At 27.4% G+C, this 17,504-nt stretch overlaps 1 protein-coding gene across 1 annotated transcript; it reads right to left on the reverse strand.

Annotated features, from left to right (window-relative positions):
• Window positions 1-283: 283 nt before the first annotated feature.
• LOC132928200 (putative uncharacterized protein DDB_G0282133) lies at window positions 284-17,107 on the reverse strand. The gene is made up of 11 exons (XM_060992686.1): window positions 16,754-17,107; window positions 15,431-15,624; window positions 15,222-15,367; window positions 15,047-15,146; window positions 14,643-14,728; window positions 14,502-14,575; window positions 12,100-12,167; window positions 6,107-11,088; window positions 5,523-5,564; window positions 2,609-2,650; window positions 284-984 (listed from the first exon to the last, which is right to left on the reverse strand). The coding sequence occupies exons 2-11, from the start codon at window positions 15,620-15,622 to the stop codon at window positions 903-905; spliced, it is 5,814 nt and encodes a 1,937-aa protein (XP_060848669.1). The 5' UTR covers window positions 15,623-15,624; window positions 16,754-17,107; the 3' UTR covers window positions 284-902.
• Window positions 17,108-17,504: the final 397 nt, after the last annotated feature.

Genomic DNA, 17,504 nt, shown 5'->3' on the forward strand with positions numbered 1-17,504 from the left:
CATTTGGTTAGCTTAGTCTTATTTGCACTGATACACGGATCCATCCATACATGATACTATAAAAATATACAATTTCAATTTTAGTCGTAGAATTTATGAAGTTTCCCAAGGAAGTTTTATTTCAATGATGAAACTTATACTGCCATTTTTGATTAACAAGTTTACCTGAATACTAAATCTACAATTTGTACGTTTTAAATTGTTTTAAAAACAATTTATTACAATGTTTGTTAGATTGTAGCTTTTGGTGACATAATGTAAAATATGTATATACACTGTTAAATGTATAATAGAAGTAATATATTTATTAAAATTAAATTAAATATAACTGTAGGTCACTTAGGCAATTCTAGTGAAATTCAAAGTTCAGTCCTACTGGTTCTTATTTTTATTAACATAAATAATAAATACATTTGAATAATTGGTTTATCGAGAAGTTCTATTCGTAAACATAACCAGTATTTGATTTTGTGTACAAATTACATTTTTTTGAAAAACAAATTCCAAACTACCCAATAAAAGAAAATTTAAACATAACGTTGACACTTAATATATAATTAATTACATAAACAACTGTTTTATGAATCAACGAAATAATACAAAATTTAAAGAAATACAATAAACCAAACCAATAATTGATAAAAATAGTTAAGCTACATGAATTACAAAAAAAATATAAATGCTTGTATAGTTTAGCACTTAATTATATTAATAGTAATTAAAAAAAAAAAAAAAAACATTCATATAAATTTCTAATTCTAGTATTCTTTACAGTGAATATATTAAAAAAAAAAACTAAATTTAAGAAAAACGTCAATTAGTAACACAATTAAAATTAATATAAACGATAAAAAAAAAAGATACAAATAAATAAAATTTATTATTCATGGATATTTTTTTTTTCACTTTTTCTTGTCTCTGACTCTTAGTACTCGAGGAGAAATAATTGTCTCTTTATCTTTTGGAGCGGCTTGTTTTGCTTTTCTAAAATAATAATAAAATATACATTACAAAATGTCATAGTAATAATATCTAAACAATAAAGTTTTTTTTGAGTTCTATTTAATTTAAAATGTAAGGTTATAAATATCAATAAATATATATATTTTTATTATGAAAAGATACAATACTCAATTGGTGCCCTAATGTTTAATAAAAATATTTAAAAATTGAATAAGACAGTGAATTACTTGTAAGAGAAAGTTAACTAGTTGTGATATTCACTTTTTGTTTTTAATTATTTGTTTAAAAAGTCTATAGCTATTTTTAATTTAAGCGTTTTGGAGGATTACTAGGGATTACATTAGTTGAAATGTTAAGTTAATGAAATCATGAGGGTTATGCCTGCCATACCACCTTATACAGCTATTAAAATTTAACTTAAACATACAAAGTTTTACGTATTAATATACAGTTACTACGCATGTTACAACTTATAATAATTGTTTAATATACACTACAGACTGCAGAATGATGTGATAGACGACGGTCAACAATAGCATATGTAATATTGATGGTCGTTGAATGTCTGTACACGCATGCAATCGCCAATGTGCATACTGCGTACATCAGTACATAACGGAACATTTAAAATTTTATAAGGTTGCGGAACATGGTCGTAAAATACAACAGTAATTATATAAATTTTTAAATTTTTTTCTTACTGAATTTAAGATTTTGGTAGAACACTTTTACCAAGTCCACCAAACACTAGTTAAGAACCACTGGCGAACATAAACATAGTAGGTATTAGCCACAAGATATAAGGACTAGCACGACACGGTCATGGTATTGGGAATTAATCACTCATAATGAACTTAGAAGAAAATCCACAAAATATTATATTATAAACTACTAAATTAGTACAATTGATTTTTATAAAAACATAGCATAATTAATATAGAAATTATTTTTTTTTCAATTTGTGAAGTGTATGATATCAGTATATGCACACCTACGCCACTAATAAGTCATGAACTTGGATGTTTGGATGATCCTTTGTAAATGTAGTTTGCTATTTTCTGATTACTTTTTAGAAACAAATTAGTGCAAAGATATATTTATGGTGAGGAGTTTTTTTTTCATAAGGTAATATTTTAAAAATACTGTATTTTTTTCAGTTTGAAACAGTAACTCCATATTGGTTTTAGCTTCATGTATTAATAATTAATTAATTGAGTATTTCAGTATTTAAAGTCAGGATTTTAGTTTGTCTTATTATTCTCATTGTTTAATATATAAATCATATATCTGATATAAATCAGTGATTGAATATCAATCAACAGATATTTTACTGCCAGGATGGTAGAATATGGATATTAGTATGGATTTTTGAAATTGTATTTGTTTAAAAATAAGTTTGGTATAAAACTATATAAATCAATTAGGCTAGGTCAATTTTAATAAAAATATTTAAAACTGTTTGAAAAGGTAGTAAAAAATAGATAAAAATATTTAGTTTTAATATTTAATTGATTCCAATTATTTTAAATAAAACTGATAATTAATTTAAGCATAGCTGAGTGATATAACATTTAAAAAATAAAGTAACTGGTATTATAACATTAGTATAAACTGATTAAAATTATACATCACACATTTTACATACCTCGTTTTTCTTTGAATGGGCGAAATTGACTTTCCAGTATTTCTAAAAAGAAAAAAAAATCAAATTTATAAAAGTACTGTTTATATTAGAATATTTTAGATTCTTTAACTATGTTCACGTAACTTACATAATCAATATATATTTACAATTAATAGACATCAGTACTTATGCTATGCCTTATGACAACCAAGTTTCATATATTATATAAATTGTAGTGATTTGTGACTGTTGTTAATATTATAGTATGCAAGTATAAAGAGTATTTTACATTTATGTGTTTTTTTTCTATCATAATTTTTTGGGCCAGTTACGATGGTTCAGTTTTAAAAAAATGAGAGAGGTTTCTTGTAGCAAATTGTATATAGATGGTAAATCTTAAACGTAATACATTTTATAATCAGTAGAAATAATGAGGGTTTTATGCAATTCAATTTTTGACAAAATCTTTTTTTTTTTTTTGAACTTAAAAACTAATGTTCGTTACTTGACATTTTCAAAATATTTTGACTATTTTTGAGTTATTTATAGGCAATTGAAATTTTTGAGTTTTAGTTTTTTTTTGTCAATAAATATTGATAAAACGATATATTCTAGGTCAAAATTTTGAAAGAATTATAGAAATTTCTATACAAGTTGTTCTTATATCCATTTAAAAATTAATAAATAGATGCAATTTTTTTTAAATGCATTTAAAGTTAAAATTTGAACAAAATTATGTATTTGTAAACGATGAATAACAATGTTAATTATTTTATTAATACATTATTTGAGGGGACTTAAAGCTTTACGTAAATTAAATTATGAATTTTATTATAAGCAAAGGTAATTTTGATTTATTTTAAGATACTTTAAACTTACTTTTACACTTGTACATGATATTTATAGAATGATCTTATTAAATTTTGAGTTATACGTAGATATTATTATAATATGGTAAAATATATACTTATTAGTATAATAATTAAATACTAATAATATATTAAATGCAACATTTTCAGAAAAAATATTATGAACTTATCATAATACTAAAAGCAAAATAAATGACTAAGAGCAATATAAAAAAAATAATATAAAATTTATTTAGTGATATTATATCACTGATATAGGTTAATAGATCGTCTGCTCAGAACCGTTTTTTTTTAAACAATTATATATTAATTCAAATTTAAAATGCTAATACGAGGTGTGATCAAAAAATACCCGGACTGTGTTAATAATATTTATATCAATTAAGATGACGAAATTCCGATAATGTCATTCGATAAAGTAACTTCTAACGATAATTTGAACGTTGGTTTGAAATCGATAACAATATTTATTTTTATTTTATGTTATTTATACAAAAACATGCTTCAGTCGTGTGGCGAATTTCGTAATGGAAGGAATAGAAGAACGTGTGTGCGTAAAATTTTGTTTTAAATTAGGAAAAAGTTTGAGTGAAACTTTTAAACTTTTGCAACAAGCTTTTGGAGATGATGTTCTGTCTCGGACAACATGTTTTGAGTGGTTTAAACGATTTAAGGAAGGTAGAACATCCGTCAAGGATAACGAACGACCTGGTAGACCATCGACCAGTAAAACAAATGAAACTGTTGCTCGTGTTCGTGAAATTATTCGAAATAATCGTCGATTAACTATCAGAGAAGTAGCAGAAGACGTCGGAATATCTTATGGTTCGTGCCAAGAAATATTAACAAAAGAATTGGGCATGAGCCGAATCGCAGCCAAATTTGTTCCTCGCCTCTTAACCGATGAACAAAAACAAAACCGAAAGACCATCGCTCAAGAACTTTTTGAAAGAACAGAAAGTGACCAAGACTTTTTAAAAAATATTATAACAGGTGATGAAACTTGGATTTACGGGTATGATGTTGAAACCAAGCGTCAATCTTCACAGTGGAAGTCAGCAAATTGTCCTAGACCAAAAAAAGCAAGGCAAGTGAGATCAAACGTGAAAGCGATGTTAATCACATTTTTTGATTTTCGTGGTATAGTTCATCGTGAATGGGTACCTCAAGGACAAACAGTAAATCAGCATTATTATTTAGAAGTCATGAAAAGATTACGAGAAAATGTTAGGAAAAAAAGGCCAGACAGTTGGAAAAGTGGTTCTTGGATGTTGCATCACGATAACGCCCCGGCTCACAGCTCATTACTCATTCGTCAGTTCTTAGCAAAAAATCAGACTCCAGTAGTTCCACAACCACCATACTCACCCGACCTGGCTCCGTGCGACTTTTTTTTGTTTCCAAAATTAAAATCAATGCTCAAAGGACGTCGTTTTCAAACAATTGATGACATTAAACAAAATACGGAAATCGATCTTAAGGACATTCCAATTAGTGCCTACCAGGAATGTTTTCAGAAGTGGAAAAGAAGATGGCAGCGGTGTATTGCTTCCCAGGGAGATTATTTTGAAGGTGATAATGTGTATTTAGAATAATATTGTCTTAATAAAGTTTTATTTGAAAAATCCGGGTATTTTTTGATCACACCTCGTATTAATGACCTAATCGATACCTAACATACAACAGACCTGTACTCATTTACTATTTTATGTACTGAGAATGTGAATTTCCTAGGTATATCTATAACTCAGCGGTTCCCACTAAGATTTTAGAAGGGAAAAATATTAATTTTAAAAATCACTTGCAGGGCGCAGCATGTAGTGAATACATTTCATAATTTACCATATACAGTTATTGTCATAAAAATATAAAATGTGTACATGAAGTAACTGAAGTTAAAAGATTGTAAAAGCACTAAAAAATTATTTCATATCCCCCTCCTCAAGAAAATACTATAAACGGCTATAACACGAAGATAATGGGATTGTATACAAGATGGATAATACAAGATTCCACATAAGTCCTAAAATCAATTTAAAAATAGTGAAAATAAATATGCATTTTACCTAGTTTTTCTTTGTATGGGTGAAATTGATTTTTCAACATTTCTGAAAAAAAAAAAACAAATTTATAAAAGTACTATTTAAACTATTAATTTAGATTCTGAGCAAAACATTTGGCTCAATATCTAACATTAAAGGTGGTTACCATAAACCACCATAACTACCATTGACTACCATAAGTCAATATGTCTAGTCGAGAAATGTTTGTTTCTCAGGCAAAATAAAGTTTAAGTTGTTCTTAAAGCAATTTTAAAACTTTGAAAATCCATCTATAGTCCGCGCAACGAAAACTGGCCGGTGACCCCTATAAATAGGGACATAAGCCGGTGGGTTCTCAAACTGCACCGCTGCGTTGTTTACACAATAAATGAGGAAATTAATTTTGGAAGTATGACGACCACTGAGTGGAAATGGCCGCTAGTCACGCCGGTCATCGGCCAGTTTTTGTTGCGTGGACTATAATTATATTCATCTAAGATTAACATGGTAAAACAAATTTTTCAATCATAAAAGGTTATATATATATATTAAATTAAAATTTTGTTTTCTTTGTTTCGAATGTAATATTATATTATTTTGTAACTTACTTATTGTATTTCACTTTGAGAGATGCATTAGGCTCAGTAGAAGTATCTGTATTCTGATTTTTAAGTTTAGAAGTTGTGCGGGTAGATAAATCAGATTTTTTATTTTCACTGTCTGCTCCTCTGAGAGTTACTTGTCTTAATTTTTTACATGTAGATGGAGCAGAGTCAAAAGAGCAATTATCAGAATTCAATTGACGCTTTTTAGCTCGAGTATTTTCATTAGTTTTTGGTTTTACTTTTTCATTTGATTTTTTCTTTTCTTTTTTACTAACTACTGTACTTTCAGGAAAAGAATTATTAGAAGCTTGTTTAACAGATATTTTGGACATATTTCGGGTACGTATATTTGGAGAGTTTGAAGCTCGAGAAACTGTGTTTGCAACTTTGGATAAAATATCACATTTTTTGCCTTTAGCACTGGGCTGAGATAAAGGTGATGTATCAGCTGCACGTTTGCGGCTTTGTGTTTTTGGTGGCTGCAATGAAACTTCTGAAGTTTTAATTTTTTCCCTTAGATTACGTTTAGTTGACAATGAAGATAAATTGTTATCAACAGTAATATCCTTTTTTTTAGATTTTTCTTTGGTAGACTTAGATGGACAACTAATTGATTGAGGTTTTTGAGTACTTTCTTCTGTTTCAGACTCTAAATTTTTATTAGTTCTTAAAATTCTTAAACTTGCAGATTTCTTTGTAGTTTCAGGTAAAGACTTATCAGGAACTTGATTAACTGCTGAATTTTGTCTAGGTAGAATATAACTTGGTTTCTTTGGAGAGTTTAAAGCCTGAGAAATTAGGCTCGCTACTTCTTTGGATAAAATATCTTTTTTATTGTCTTTACTGTTTTGAGTTAAAGGTGACATATCGGTTGCACGTTTGCGACTTTGTGTTCTTGGTTGTATTGAAACATCAGACATTTTAATTTTTTCTCTTTGATTACGTCTAGTTGGTAATGAGAGTAAATTAGTATCAATATAAACATCTTTCTTCTGAGTTTTTTCTTTGATTGATTTGGGTGGATCAACTGATTGTAATTTTTTGGTACTCTCTTCAGTGTCATTTGATGATTCATTTTCAGAAGAATCTTTTGAATTTGTTTTAATTGGTTTAGAAGGTAAGATACGTTTCGACCGAGAATTTTTAGTTGTTCTTACATTTGAGGATTTCTTTGTTTTAACAGTTTTTGAAATTTTGGTAGACTTTGATTTAACTACACATGACGTTTTATTTTTTTTATCCAACTTCAATTTGCTTGTTTCAGATAATGTATTATTAGTATCATTATATATCTTAGTAGATGAGGTATTTTTTTTGGCTTTACTAGAGGAAGTATAATTATTAAGTTTTCTCCTACGCAATTCTCTTTCAAATGTTTGTACTTCATTCGGAGAATTCGAAGAACAAGTCGTTTCATTATCACTACTTGATAATGAATCTTTAGTAACCAATATTTTTACTTTTACATGTTTTTTCATCAAATTATTTGAATCAATTTTATTCACACTCGTAGAAGGTAATGGTGATTTAGAACTATTATTCTGATTTTTTTTGATTTTTTTAGTTTGGCTAGATGCATGTGTATCTTTTTCTTCTGATGAGCTTGAAGTTGTAGAGTAATTATGACTTTTAGAATCAGATTTTGAAATAGCAGTTACAGATTTCTTTTTCTTTGGACGGTTTAAGTTTGTTTGAACAGTTTTTTTATCAATGGAATTATTTTTTCTAGGCAATATTTCATCAGTATTGCTAGTATCTGCTGAATCGTAATTATCAGTGTAACTAACTTGGGAATTGGCAGATCTATTGGATCTTCTTTTATTCCCCAACAAAGATCTTCGAACTCGAATAGATTCATTTTTTTTAGGTCTTATAACTTGAGTTAACTTATTTGAAGTATTATTAGACATAATTAATGACACTGAACACTGCACAGAATTATTTTTTTTAGTTTCTGATATATTTTTCTTAATATTTGTGTCTTTTGATTTTTTAACAAATAATTGTTTTTTATGTTTACCCGTTTTATTAATATTTGCATTAAAATTAATAGACGCTTTTTTAACAGATTCATTAAAGTCTTTCATCATTTGTGACCATGTTTGTTGATCAGCATCAAATGAATTAACCGGAGTAGATCTTTCATCACCACTTAGTCTATCTTTATTCTTAGCAGAATCATCTGCTATTTCTGTTGTGGATTCATCAGGCTGTAAACTTGTAATTTTATAAAAAAAGTTTTTTGAATTTTTCGAAATTCCAGGGGTAGATTCATACCTAGGTCTACCAATAGAAGTATCTAATGAATGATCTAAATTTTTGTTTTGGTCGTTTTCACTATCATCACTAGATGAATCCATAAGTTCTGCAATTATCTTTTTAGTTGAATTAATTGTACTATGATCAGGTCTAATAGATTCTTTTATTGGTGATCGGACAGATTTTCTTAATTCTTTAGAATTATTAGCACCAAGAGCAGATTTTAATTGATCCAAACTGATTGTAATTTTTTTAGTAGGCTTTGGAGAAATATCCTTTAGAGAAAGATTGTTTGAGGATATAGTTTTTGGAAGGCTATTTGATTCTTTGTTACTTACATTTGTATTCTGCACAGAATTAGGTTCATCAACTGCAGTTTTGCTGGACAATTCAGAAACATTAGAATTTTCAAACTCTGTTAGACAATTGTTACTTACATTACTTTTTACTGGGGATTTTGTTGGTAAAGATACCGAATTAGATATAATTTCTGTGGATTCATTAATTGTTAATGTATTCAAAGAATTGTTTGATAGATGATCATTTATTTTTAAAGTAAGATTTTCAGTATCTGTTTCTTCAAGAACCAAATTTGACGTTAATGTTTTCTGTTTATTTAAAGCCAATGTTGAATCTATAGAAATAGTTTTATTTTCATTACAATTAGAGTTTATGTTATTTTCATTGTGCATCTTATCAAGCTGTACTTCAATAGCGTCAATAAGGCTTTTGTTTACAGGTTCAGTTAATGAAACACTTTTACCACTTAATGTCTTATTGCATTTGTCAATATTTGGTTCATTTATTTCTAATGAATTTTGTAGATTATCTTTTCCCACTAATATATATGTTTCTACAAGACTTTCTTTATGTTGTGAATGTGTTGTTTCGTGTTCATCAATACTCGCATTGAACATTTCAGACATACTTTGAACTACTATTGATGGAGTTTCACGATTTAGAGTTTGTTCAACAGCTTTTGAAACAGAAATTTGTTTATTTGTTTGATCAAAATTCAGATTTGAAGATTTACTGACAAGTTCTACAATAGAATTTTGTTTTGTTTTAAGTTCATCCTCTATAGGTTTAATATTCTTAGCAACTTGAGTATCATTCTTTGATGAAGAGATTTCGTTGGTACATATATCATCATTGACAATTTCAGAATCATCTTTCTGTTTATGATAATGTTCTTTATCTATAAGGTTAATTATTTTAGATGATTCAGTAATATTATTTGGTGTTTCAATGTCATTGGTACAAATTTCTTCATCGATAGTATTTTTCAAATAATTAGAGTGGTCTTTTTGAGTTTCATCTATATTTTTATCATGTGGTGATGTATTATTTAATTCATGATCAAGACTTTCAACATTATCAGACTTTTTAAGAAATTCATTTTTAGATGTTGGACAGTCTTTTGCAATACAAGAAATATCAAGTTTTGAGCTTGTATCAGACCGATTAATTTTTTCAGTTGAAATAGAATCCTTTTCAGTATCAACACTAGTAAAATCACTATCATTTACTGTAATAGAACTTGAGTTCACTGAAGGAAGATTTAATGGTGGAGCAAATGTGTACTCACATTCAAGATTTATATCATTTACAGATTCATCTTCAGTAAAAGTGACTGGTATTTTTTCTGTATCTGTAATATTTAACAAATTTGTTTTAGGACTTGAAACTATTTCAACACTTTTTACTGCACTTTTTTCAGTTTCAATATTACAAGTAGCTTTTAATGAATCTTCAGCTTCAAAAATATCTTCTAAATTAATTCGTCTTGACGAAGAAACTGATTCTTGTAAAACATTTGCATTATTTTGAGAATCATCATTAGGTGATGTCTCTATATGTTTTGATCCATTCATACTTAGCAGATCAGATGCTCGAATACTATGTTTTGGAGATTCATTGGTACGCTTTTCAATGGAATTAACAAGACTCATTACTTTATTTCCTCTCGATCCTCGTTTTGACGATTTATTAATACTATTGTCTAAAATTGGCGAATTAATTAGAGATGAAACACTAATATCTAATGGCCGCACACCATCTAAATCATCATCATATTCTTCAACATCAAATTGCATAGAATTTTTAGTACTTTTATTAGAATCAATCAAATTATTTTCATCATCTGTAACAATAAAATTAAATCCTGGATTTAATCGAGTCTTTGTATTTTTAATCTTACTATCAGTTTTTGGCAAACGAGCAAACTGAACCATTCGACAGCTAGATCTCGATCGATTAGGTTTAGTGGTTTTTGAACACTTCAAAATAGAACGCCTTGGAGCAGGTGTAGTATTTTCTTCGATCACTATAGATCTATTATCAATAGAGTATGTATCTCTTCTAGATGTGCCTGGTTCAGGTTCAGAAACTGTTAATTTGTTTATGTTATCTGAATTAGATTGTAAGTTATCATTATCTTTATCATTCAATTCTGGTTGGTTATCAATTGGTAAATTGTTATCAATGACATTATTAATATTTATATCAACAGACTGTTCACTATTCAATACAAGGTTTGGTGGATCTGGGGAATCAAATTCTACATCTTCGTCTTCATAATGATAACTAGAATTTAACTCGGGTGTAGAATCTCTCTTTAACCTCTGAGTAGATAATCTGTTATGAGCTCCAATTGAAGATAAATTGTCTGATGTATTTGTAACAATCCATGATTTTCTTGGAGTGGATTTAGAATCCCTGAGAAGCTAAAATAAAATTATACATGTAATTAGAATATTATTTAACAGAATAATACACTATTTATACAATTCATAGAACCAATATTTTTTTTATGCAATAAATCCAATTATATTTAATTAATTTAAATTGAAAAGTAATAATATAACTTTCAAATTTTTAAATAGACAAATTAATTAAAAAGTAATTAATTAAAATATAAATTAAAAGCAACCAAGAGATCAATAAGTTTAGCTCAAACTTGCAAATTATTTATGACTAGGAGAAGCAATTATTAGAGATATGACGATGAAACGATAAGACGATCATAATAATTTCTTTTAGGCTTGATAGACACCTAGTACTGTTTCTACAGTGATACAATTCTATATTGCTAAAAACAATTATTAATTAACTAATTTTAATTTTAAGCACAATCAAACCAAAATGGATCATATTAGTATTTGGCAACATATATTTTTATTTTTACATTAAAAAATAAAATATACAATAGTAAAATCATATAGCTCACAAATTTAATTATTATGAATATAATAAGAAATTATTGGTTTAATCAATTGGTAGCACTGTGATAGAGAATATTCAACAGTCAATGAATTCTATTACTCTATTAATATAAATCATTACACATTGAATTTTAAATATAAGCTATGTCCAATGCCAAATGACTGTAAATTATATCAATATTTTAAATTGTGCCATGCACTGAGTTTATTAATTGGTACACAGTCTAAAAGTATACTTGATTTATTTTCTAATAATATGAATACTTGGAAATTTAAAAAAGGTGTACAAAAATCATAATAAATAATTGATTAATTAACCATTCAACAATAACATTTGTTTTATGAATTAACAATATGAGTTGATCTTTTAATAAATTTAGTAATATCTTCAACATTTTTTAGGTATGTTGATCAGTTTTTTGAAGGATAATTTAAAAACCATTGAAAAAATGTAAGATTATAAAAAATAGAAACAATTTAACTGTTAATATTTTAAAAAGTGTTTACAATTACCGGTATATTTCGGATAGGAGTCATTGAATATGATTTAATACATTTAGATCCAGGTTGATCAGTTGAATCTGAAAAATATTAAACAAAACTGTTTATATGTATATAAAATATTAATAATACTAAATGGATAAATGCATAGAACATTTTAATATAGTTATAACTAAGGCTTGGAAGTTGATGACCTTAAAAACATTAAATAATTACCAAAAAATATGCAAATATGACATAAAAAGTCCTTAAAAAAGACCTAAAAAATTTACAAATGTTTTAAATTAATAAAAATATATTTTTTTTAAAATTGTACTCTATTTTACTATAAATTCTATGTTCATTTATCAAAACTAACAAATTACTCAAAATATGACATAAAAATGTCCTTAAATATTAAATAAAAAAAAAATTAAAAATATAGTAGACGTAGACGAGCATTAATCGACGCTTTGAAAATATTACAAAAAAAATAATAAAATTTAGGTAAAATAATATTCACTACAACACGACAACGACTGTAATCAATGAGATAAAATCGGATATATGTACTAATCTTAGTCTGTGGTAATTTCAAAGTTTTAAGTTATTTATCGGCATAATGGTCGACAAGAAACAAAAGTGAATTAATTTGAAATCAGTAAAAACAGTGGAGCAACCAGGAAGGGGGAAAGGGGTTGTAACCCCTCCTGAAATTTCTCCAAGGCCTAGTATAATAACCTATGTACTTATCTTATGTATATATATTGTAATAATGTAACCCCTCCCGAAATTTTTTTCTAGTTGCGCCACTGAGTAAAAATGTGGAAAAATGTCAAAAAATGCAAAATAAAAATTAGTTGTTCAGATTCATATGCTAATAAAACATATTTGTGGCCTGGAGAACATCATCTAAAAAGTTTCAAAAAAAGTGCAAAATGCATCAACTCGAGCAAAACGTAAAGCAACTCACTAAATAAACATTATATCAATATTTCAGGGTTGTTCCAGCTGGGTCTTTATTTAAATACATAGTATTATGCAGTTATGCAATTTTAAAATATGGTAACTACTATTTATAATTGTAAACCAAACCTTAGTAGTTTTTCATATATTTAAGTATTTCAAAATAAATAATAAACTACAATATACTATTTTATTAGTAATATAGTTTTTTATTACATGACATGTATTTTTATTTTTGTCACATAATCTAAATAAACTTTTAAATTAATAATATGTAACATTCAAAATGAAAATTTTCGAATTAAATCAAACTCATGGTTTGGTCAATAAAATGTAATGAAAAATAACTGATGGTTTAAATGTGATTTACAAAGCATAATTGTTGTTAAGCATAAGCATAAAACTTAAGATGTAAAAAAAAGCCCCAAATGCAGTAACACTTGTGTTTTTTAGTATTTTATGAACAAACATTATTTTTTAATTTGATATTTAAATATTCAGTATTTTATGGACAGCTCTCTAAAATAAATTGTAATTAATAAATTTGTGTATTAGTAATTTAAGTTTATTAGTTTATAATTTATTATTATGTTGAATGTTAATTTAATACTTTAAAATAATCTTTGGTAAAATGAATAAAGTATCAAAATTTAAAATTGCATGCAAGAATACCCCTTTACTGTATGGTAGGTGTGTGGAGTCATTGTAATGTGTTAAATTTGAATTCAATAAAATTAATTGTCTTCTGAGCAAAGATGGTATTCTCTTGTCCTATACCTTCATAGGCACATGTACCCTATTTCTGCTAAGAACATCATTCATTAACCTCTTTATCTATTATCTTACTTTAATAATTAATTTTCAATCCATCTCTTATAACTGAAGTCACTTATATACTACCCATAATGAACTAATAAGTTATATCTTATTGAATCCTACCTTGTTACTCCTTAGATTCATCTTTGCTACACTCAAAACTGTATTATAAAAGATACCACTTAATTTCAACAGCATCCTTTTGCTACACAATATATTAGATTTTTCTCCATTTCAGATATCATTTTCAAAATGTCTATTTTCTTTTACTACTGAACCTAAGCATTTGAACTAACTCATTCACTATACCATCCCCATCATTACATTGTGTGCCTATCAATTATATCACGCTTCCTCAAAAGAAATGTGGTTTAATTTGAAGTAATATTTTAACTTTACCCTTTAAGCGCTGCTTTCTACTCATTCAATACTTCAGGTTTTTTTTTTCAGTTAATTAATCAAATATTAATTCTATCATTGGATTTTCTGGTGCAAACTCTGATTCTTAGAAATATTAGTCTCGCTACTCTTTCTCTTTTCATGTATTAAAATGAAGTGAATACAATCAAGTAATGCATACATGTACTTATGTATATCATCTTAAATATGCATGATAGTATCTACAATAATATAGTATAATATAGTGTACATACTTGAATTTTGGTTCTGTAGGCTATTCTGCACTTCATCGAATGAAGATTTAGACATATTTTCTGTGGTTACAACACTATACATTAAATAAGTAAATTTTAATTCAGTTTTAATAGCTTATACAGACTAATTTAAATACTTACATTGGTGTTTTATTTAGGCTTATTATTGTTTTTGAGGGAGTTTTCATGCTGCTCTTAGACAAAGTTGAAAATATTTTGTTATTGTCCTAATATATAATTTAAATTAATAAATTAATAATTTAAATAAAATGGTAGATTTAATTTAAATACACATTCAATTTCTTTTTACAAATAGGTACTAAATTATCAAAAACAAAAAAAAATCTAGTAAATGTTATCAAAATATTATTTAAACTATTCAATAACAAATTAATTCCTGGCTGCATAAACACTCAACATTTATGAATCAATAGTAAGCAAATGTCCTTTCAACATGATTAGGCTCAAAAATGGTCTATTAAATTTTTTTTAGTGAACCATTAAATTATTATTTTTATGCAATCTGATAGTTTATACTTAAGTACCAATGGTGTGATGACTTGGTTTGAAAAACGTTCTGGCACTCTTGGTGATAAATGATCATTTTTAATCCAAGACTTTTTGCAAGATAAATTATTTAATTCTCTAAAGTAAAAGACAATTTTAAGAACACATACATTATTAAATTAAAATATATAAAAATATTTAATATAAACTTACCCATGTGGTTTCTTAGGATATTCCCAAACAAATTTCCTACCACAAATTTCAATTTCATCTGAATCATGCAACAAAAAATTATTTCTGCCAACTTTCTTACCATTTACTTTGGTTGAACCAACAATACTTTTATCACGAACATATGCCTAGTAAATTTAAAACTAAGATTAATAATTTCTCATAAAATCATAAAAAAAAATTCATTTTACTTTATTATCAATACATATTATACTACATTGTTGAGCTGAAACTTTTTCTAAAAGAATCCTTATATCACAATTATTATCACGGCCTAAAATGCATTCTTTCTTTGTTACTGGGAAACGTCCACAAACTGTACCACTAACTTTTTTGACCAATAAAAAACCATAGTAGGTTTTTATTGATTTTCGGCTCTCCATGGCTAAAAAAAAAAAAAATATTATTAGGATAAAAATCAATAAGTTTTTGATCAAACAAATTTAATTTAACTAAAATGTTAAGTCAATAATCTTTACTTTAAAGGTGTGATAGTGGACTATGTTGACAAAACTAAAACTGTTTCTACAGATTTGAAATTCAACATCAGTTAATTTTTGTTAACAGATACACGAAACTGAATTTTTTGTTAAATCAAATAAATTACCCAAAACTGATCTAATCTATCTATGTAGTAGTTATAAGTAGGGCTTGAGATTTGTATACATTTTTTTTTGTAGTATATTAAAAGTTAGCAAAATAAGCTAAAACATTTAACATTAAAAGAAATTAAATTTTTGAGTTCGTTGGTAAGTGGCAAGCGTTGTAATTAGTTCCTATTAACCAAAAATAAAAAGTAAAAATACAAATGGATGTTCAACATAAATTACAGATACACACCTTGCTGAACGCCACTATGCAACAATGCATTGTGTGTCACTCATTGCTTGCCATAAAATACTCCAGTTATATACACAAATGCAAGTAGAAACTGTGTTAGAATTTGGAAATTAAATATACAGTAGAATCTCGGTAATCTGATAGATATCAGACCATGCTACTGTTGGATTAATGAGGGTTCACATAAAAACACATTTCTACTTATTGAAATATTAAAAAATGAATAACCTTATTGTACTTCAACGATAACTAAATAAAAATAAAATACCTAATAGGTTTATTCGGATTTAATCTGTTATTACTTAGTTTTATTTTACGTATTATCTTTAACTATATACTAAATACATATTAGTACGTATAGGTTAATATAGCCGGATTACTGGACATACCGGATTATCGAGATATTTTGTACTTCTACATATACCCATTAATAATAAATAATAAACGTTAAGCATCATTTCGTCAATAAGAAACAGGTTACGCTTCTAGGGTACCTACAAACTTAACATAATATTATGTCTATAGTCTATAATATATTTTTACAGTGTATTTAGTATAGTATACTATACTTGAAGTAATTGATAATCATCGATAGACGTGCATGACTACGTGAATACGTGATACATTGTTTCGATAAAAAACTTTCTTAACGGACAAAACTGATAGATACTTACTGTTATTATACGCGACTTTTACGAGAAATGATTGGACTTCGCTGAAGCCTAAGTCTCACTAACGACAAAAACTACCGACCGTACAAAATAACGAATAAATTATCCGCTACACAAGATTCAAAAGCTTGAGAACGACATGGCTAATGGTCACGCGACGCGAATGGGCGAGACACTTACAAGTTCTCGAAAACTTCTAAGACGAGGAACTCACGACGAAAACGCACGCGCATCGAGTACAACAATGGGAAACAGAACGATTTGGGCGCCAACGTGCGACGGTTATGCGCGTATGGGCATCTCAAATCTCAATGTTTGCAGTTTGTACCTAGTCGGTATAACTTGAACGCGCAAACGATAAGGAATAACCGTTAAGGTATCTCCGTCCACCAACCTACTGGTAATGTAGCAGCAGCTGTGTCGGCAGGCTGCCAGACGCCCGGACTGAGTTGGACGCGGATGGGATTGCGGATCATGTTTGGTCATGGCCACACTGGGTATAAGAGTCGACAGTCGACACTTTAACTTCGACAGTTAAAAAATACGATATGGTAGACATTGGTATTATAAAAATTAAAAGATGTAAAGTCATTTTGTAAATTCCTGACATTTTCAATATTCCTATCTACTATTTAAAAACGTAGTATAAGAAACTTTATAAGTTGTAATTCTTCTAATTTCTAAATTTTAAAAAACACGAAAGATACCTAACAGGTATATTATTTTTTTTTATTAGCATTTGATTTTTGAAGTT

Source organism: Rhopalosiphum padi, chromosome 4, assembly GCF_020882245.1.
Source record: "Rhopalosiphum padi isolate XX-2018 chromosome 4, ASM2088224v1, whole genome shotgun sequence".
In the NCBI taxonomy this organism is placed as follows: Eukaryota; Metazoa; Arthropoda; class Insecta; order Hemiptera; family Aphididae; genus Rhopalosiphum; species Rhopalosiphum padi.

Bases quoted from the DNA above. Each gene is read 5' to 3' on its own strand.
- LOC132928200 (XM_060992686.1), bottom strand. From the start codon at position 15,622: ATGGAGAGCCGAAAATCAATAAAAACCTACTATGGTTTTTTATTGGTC. The intron at 12,168-14,501 runs GTATGTACACTA...AATATTTTTCAG, and splicing joins CCTACAGAACCAAAATTCAA to ATTCAACTGATCAACCTGGA. The intron at 2,651-5,522 runs GTAAAATGCATA...TTTTCTTTTTAG, and splicing joins CCCATACAAAGAAAAACTAG to AAATACTGGAAAGTCAATTT.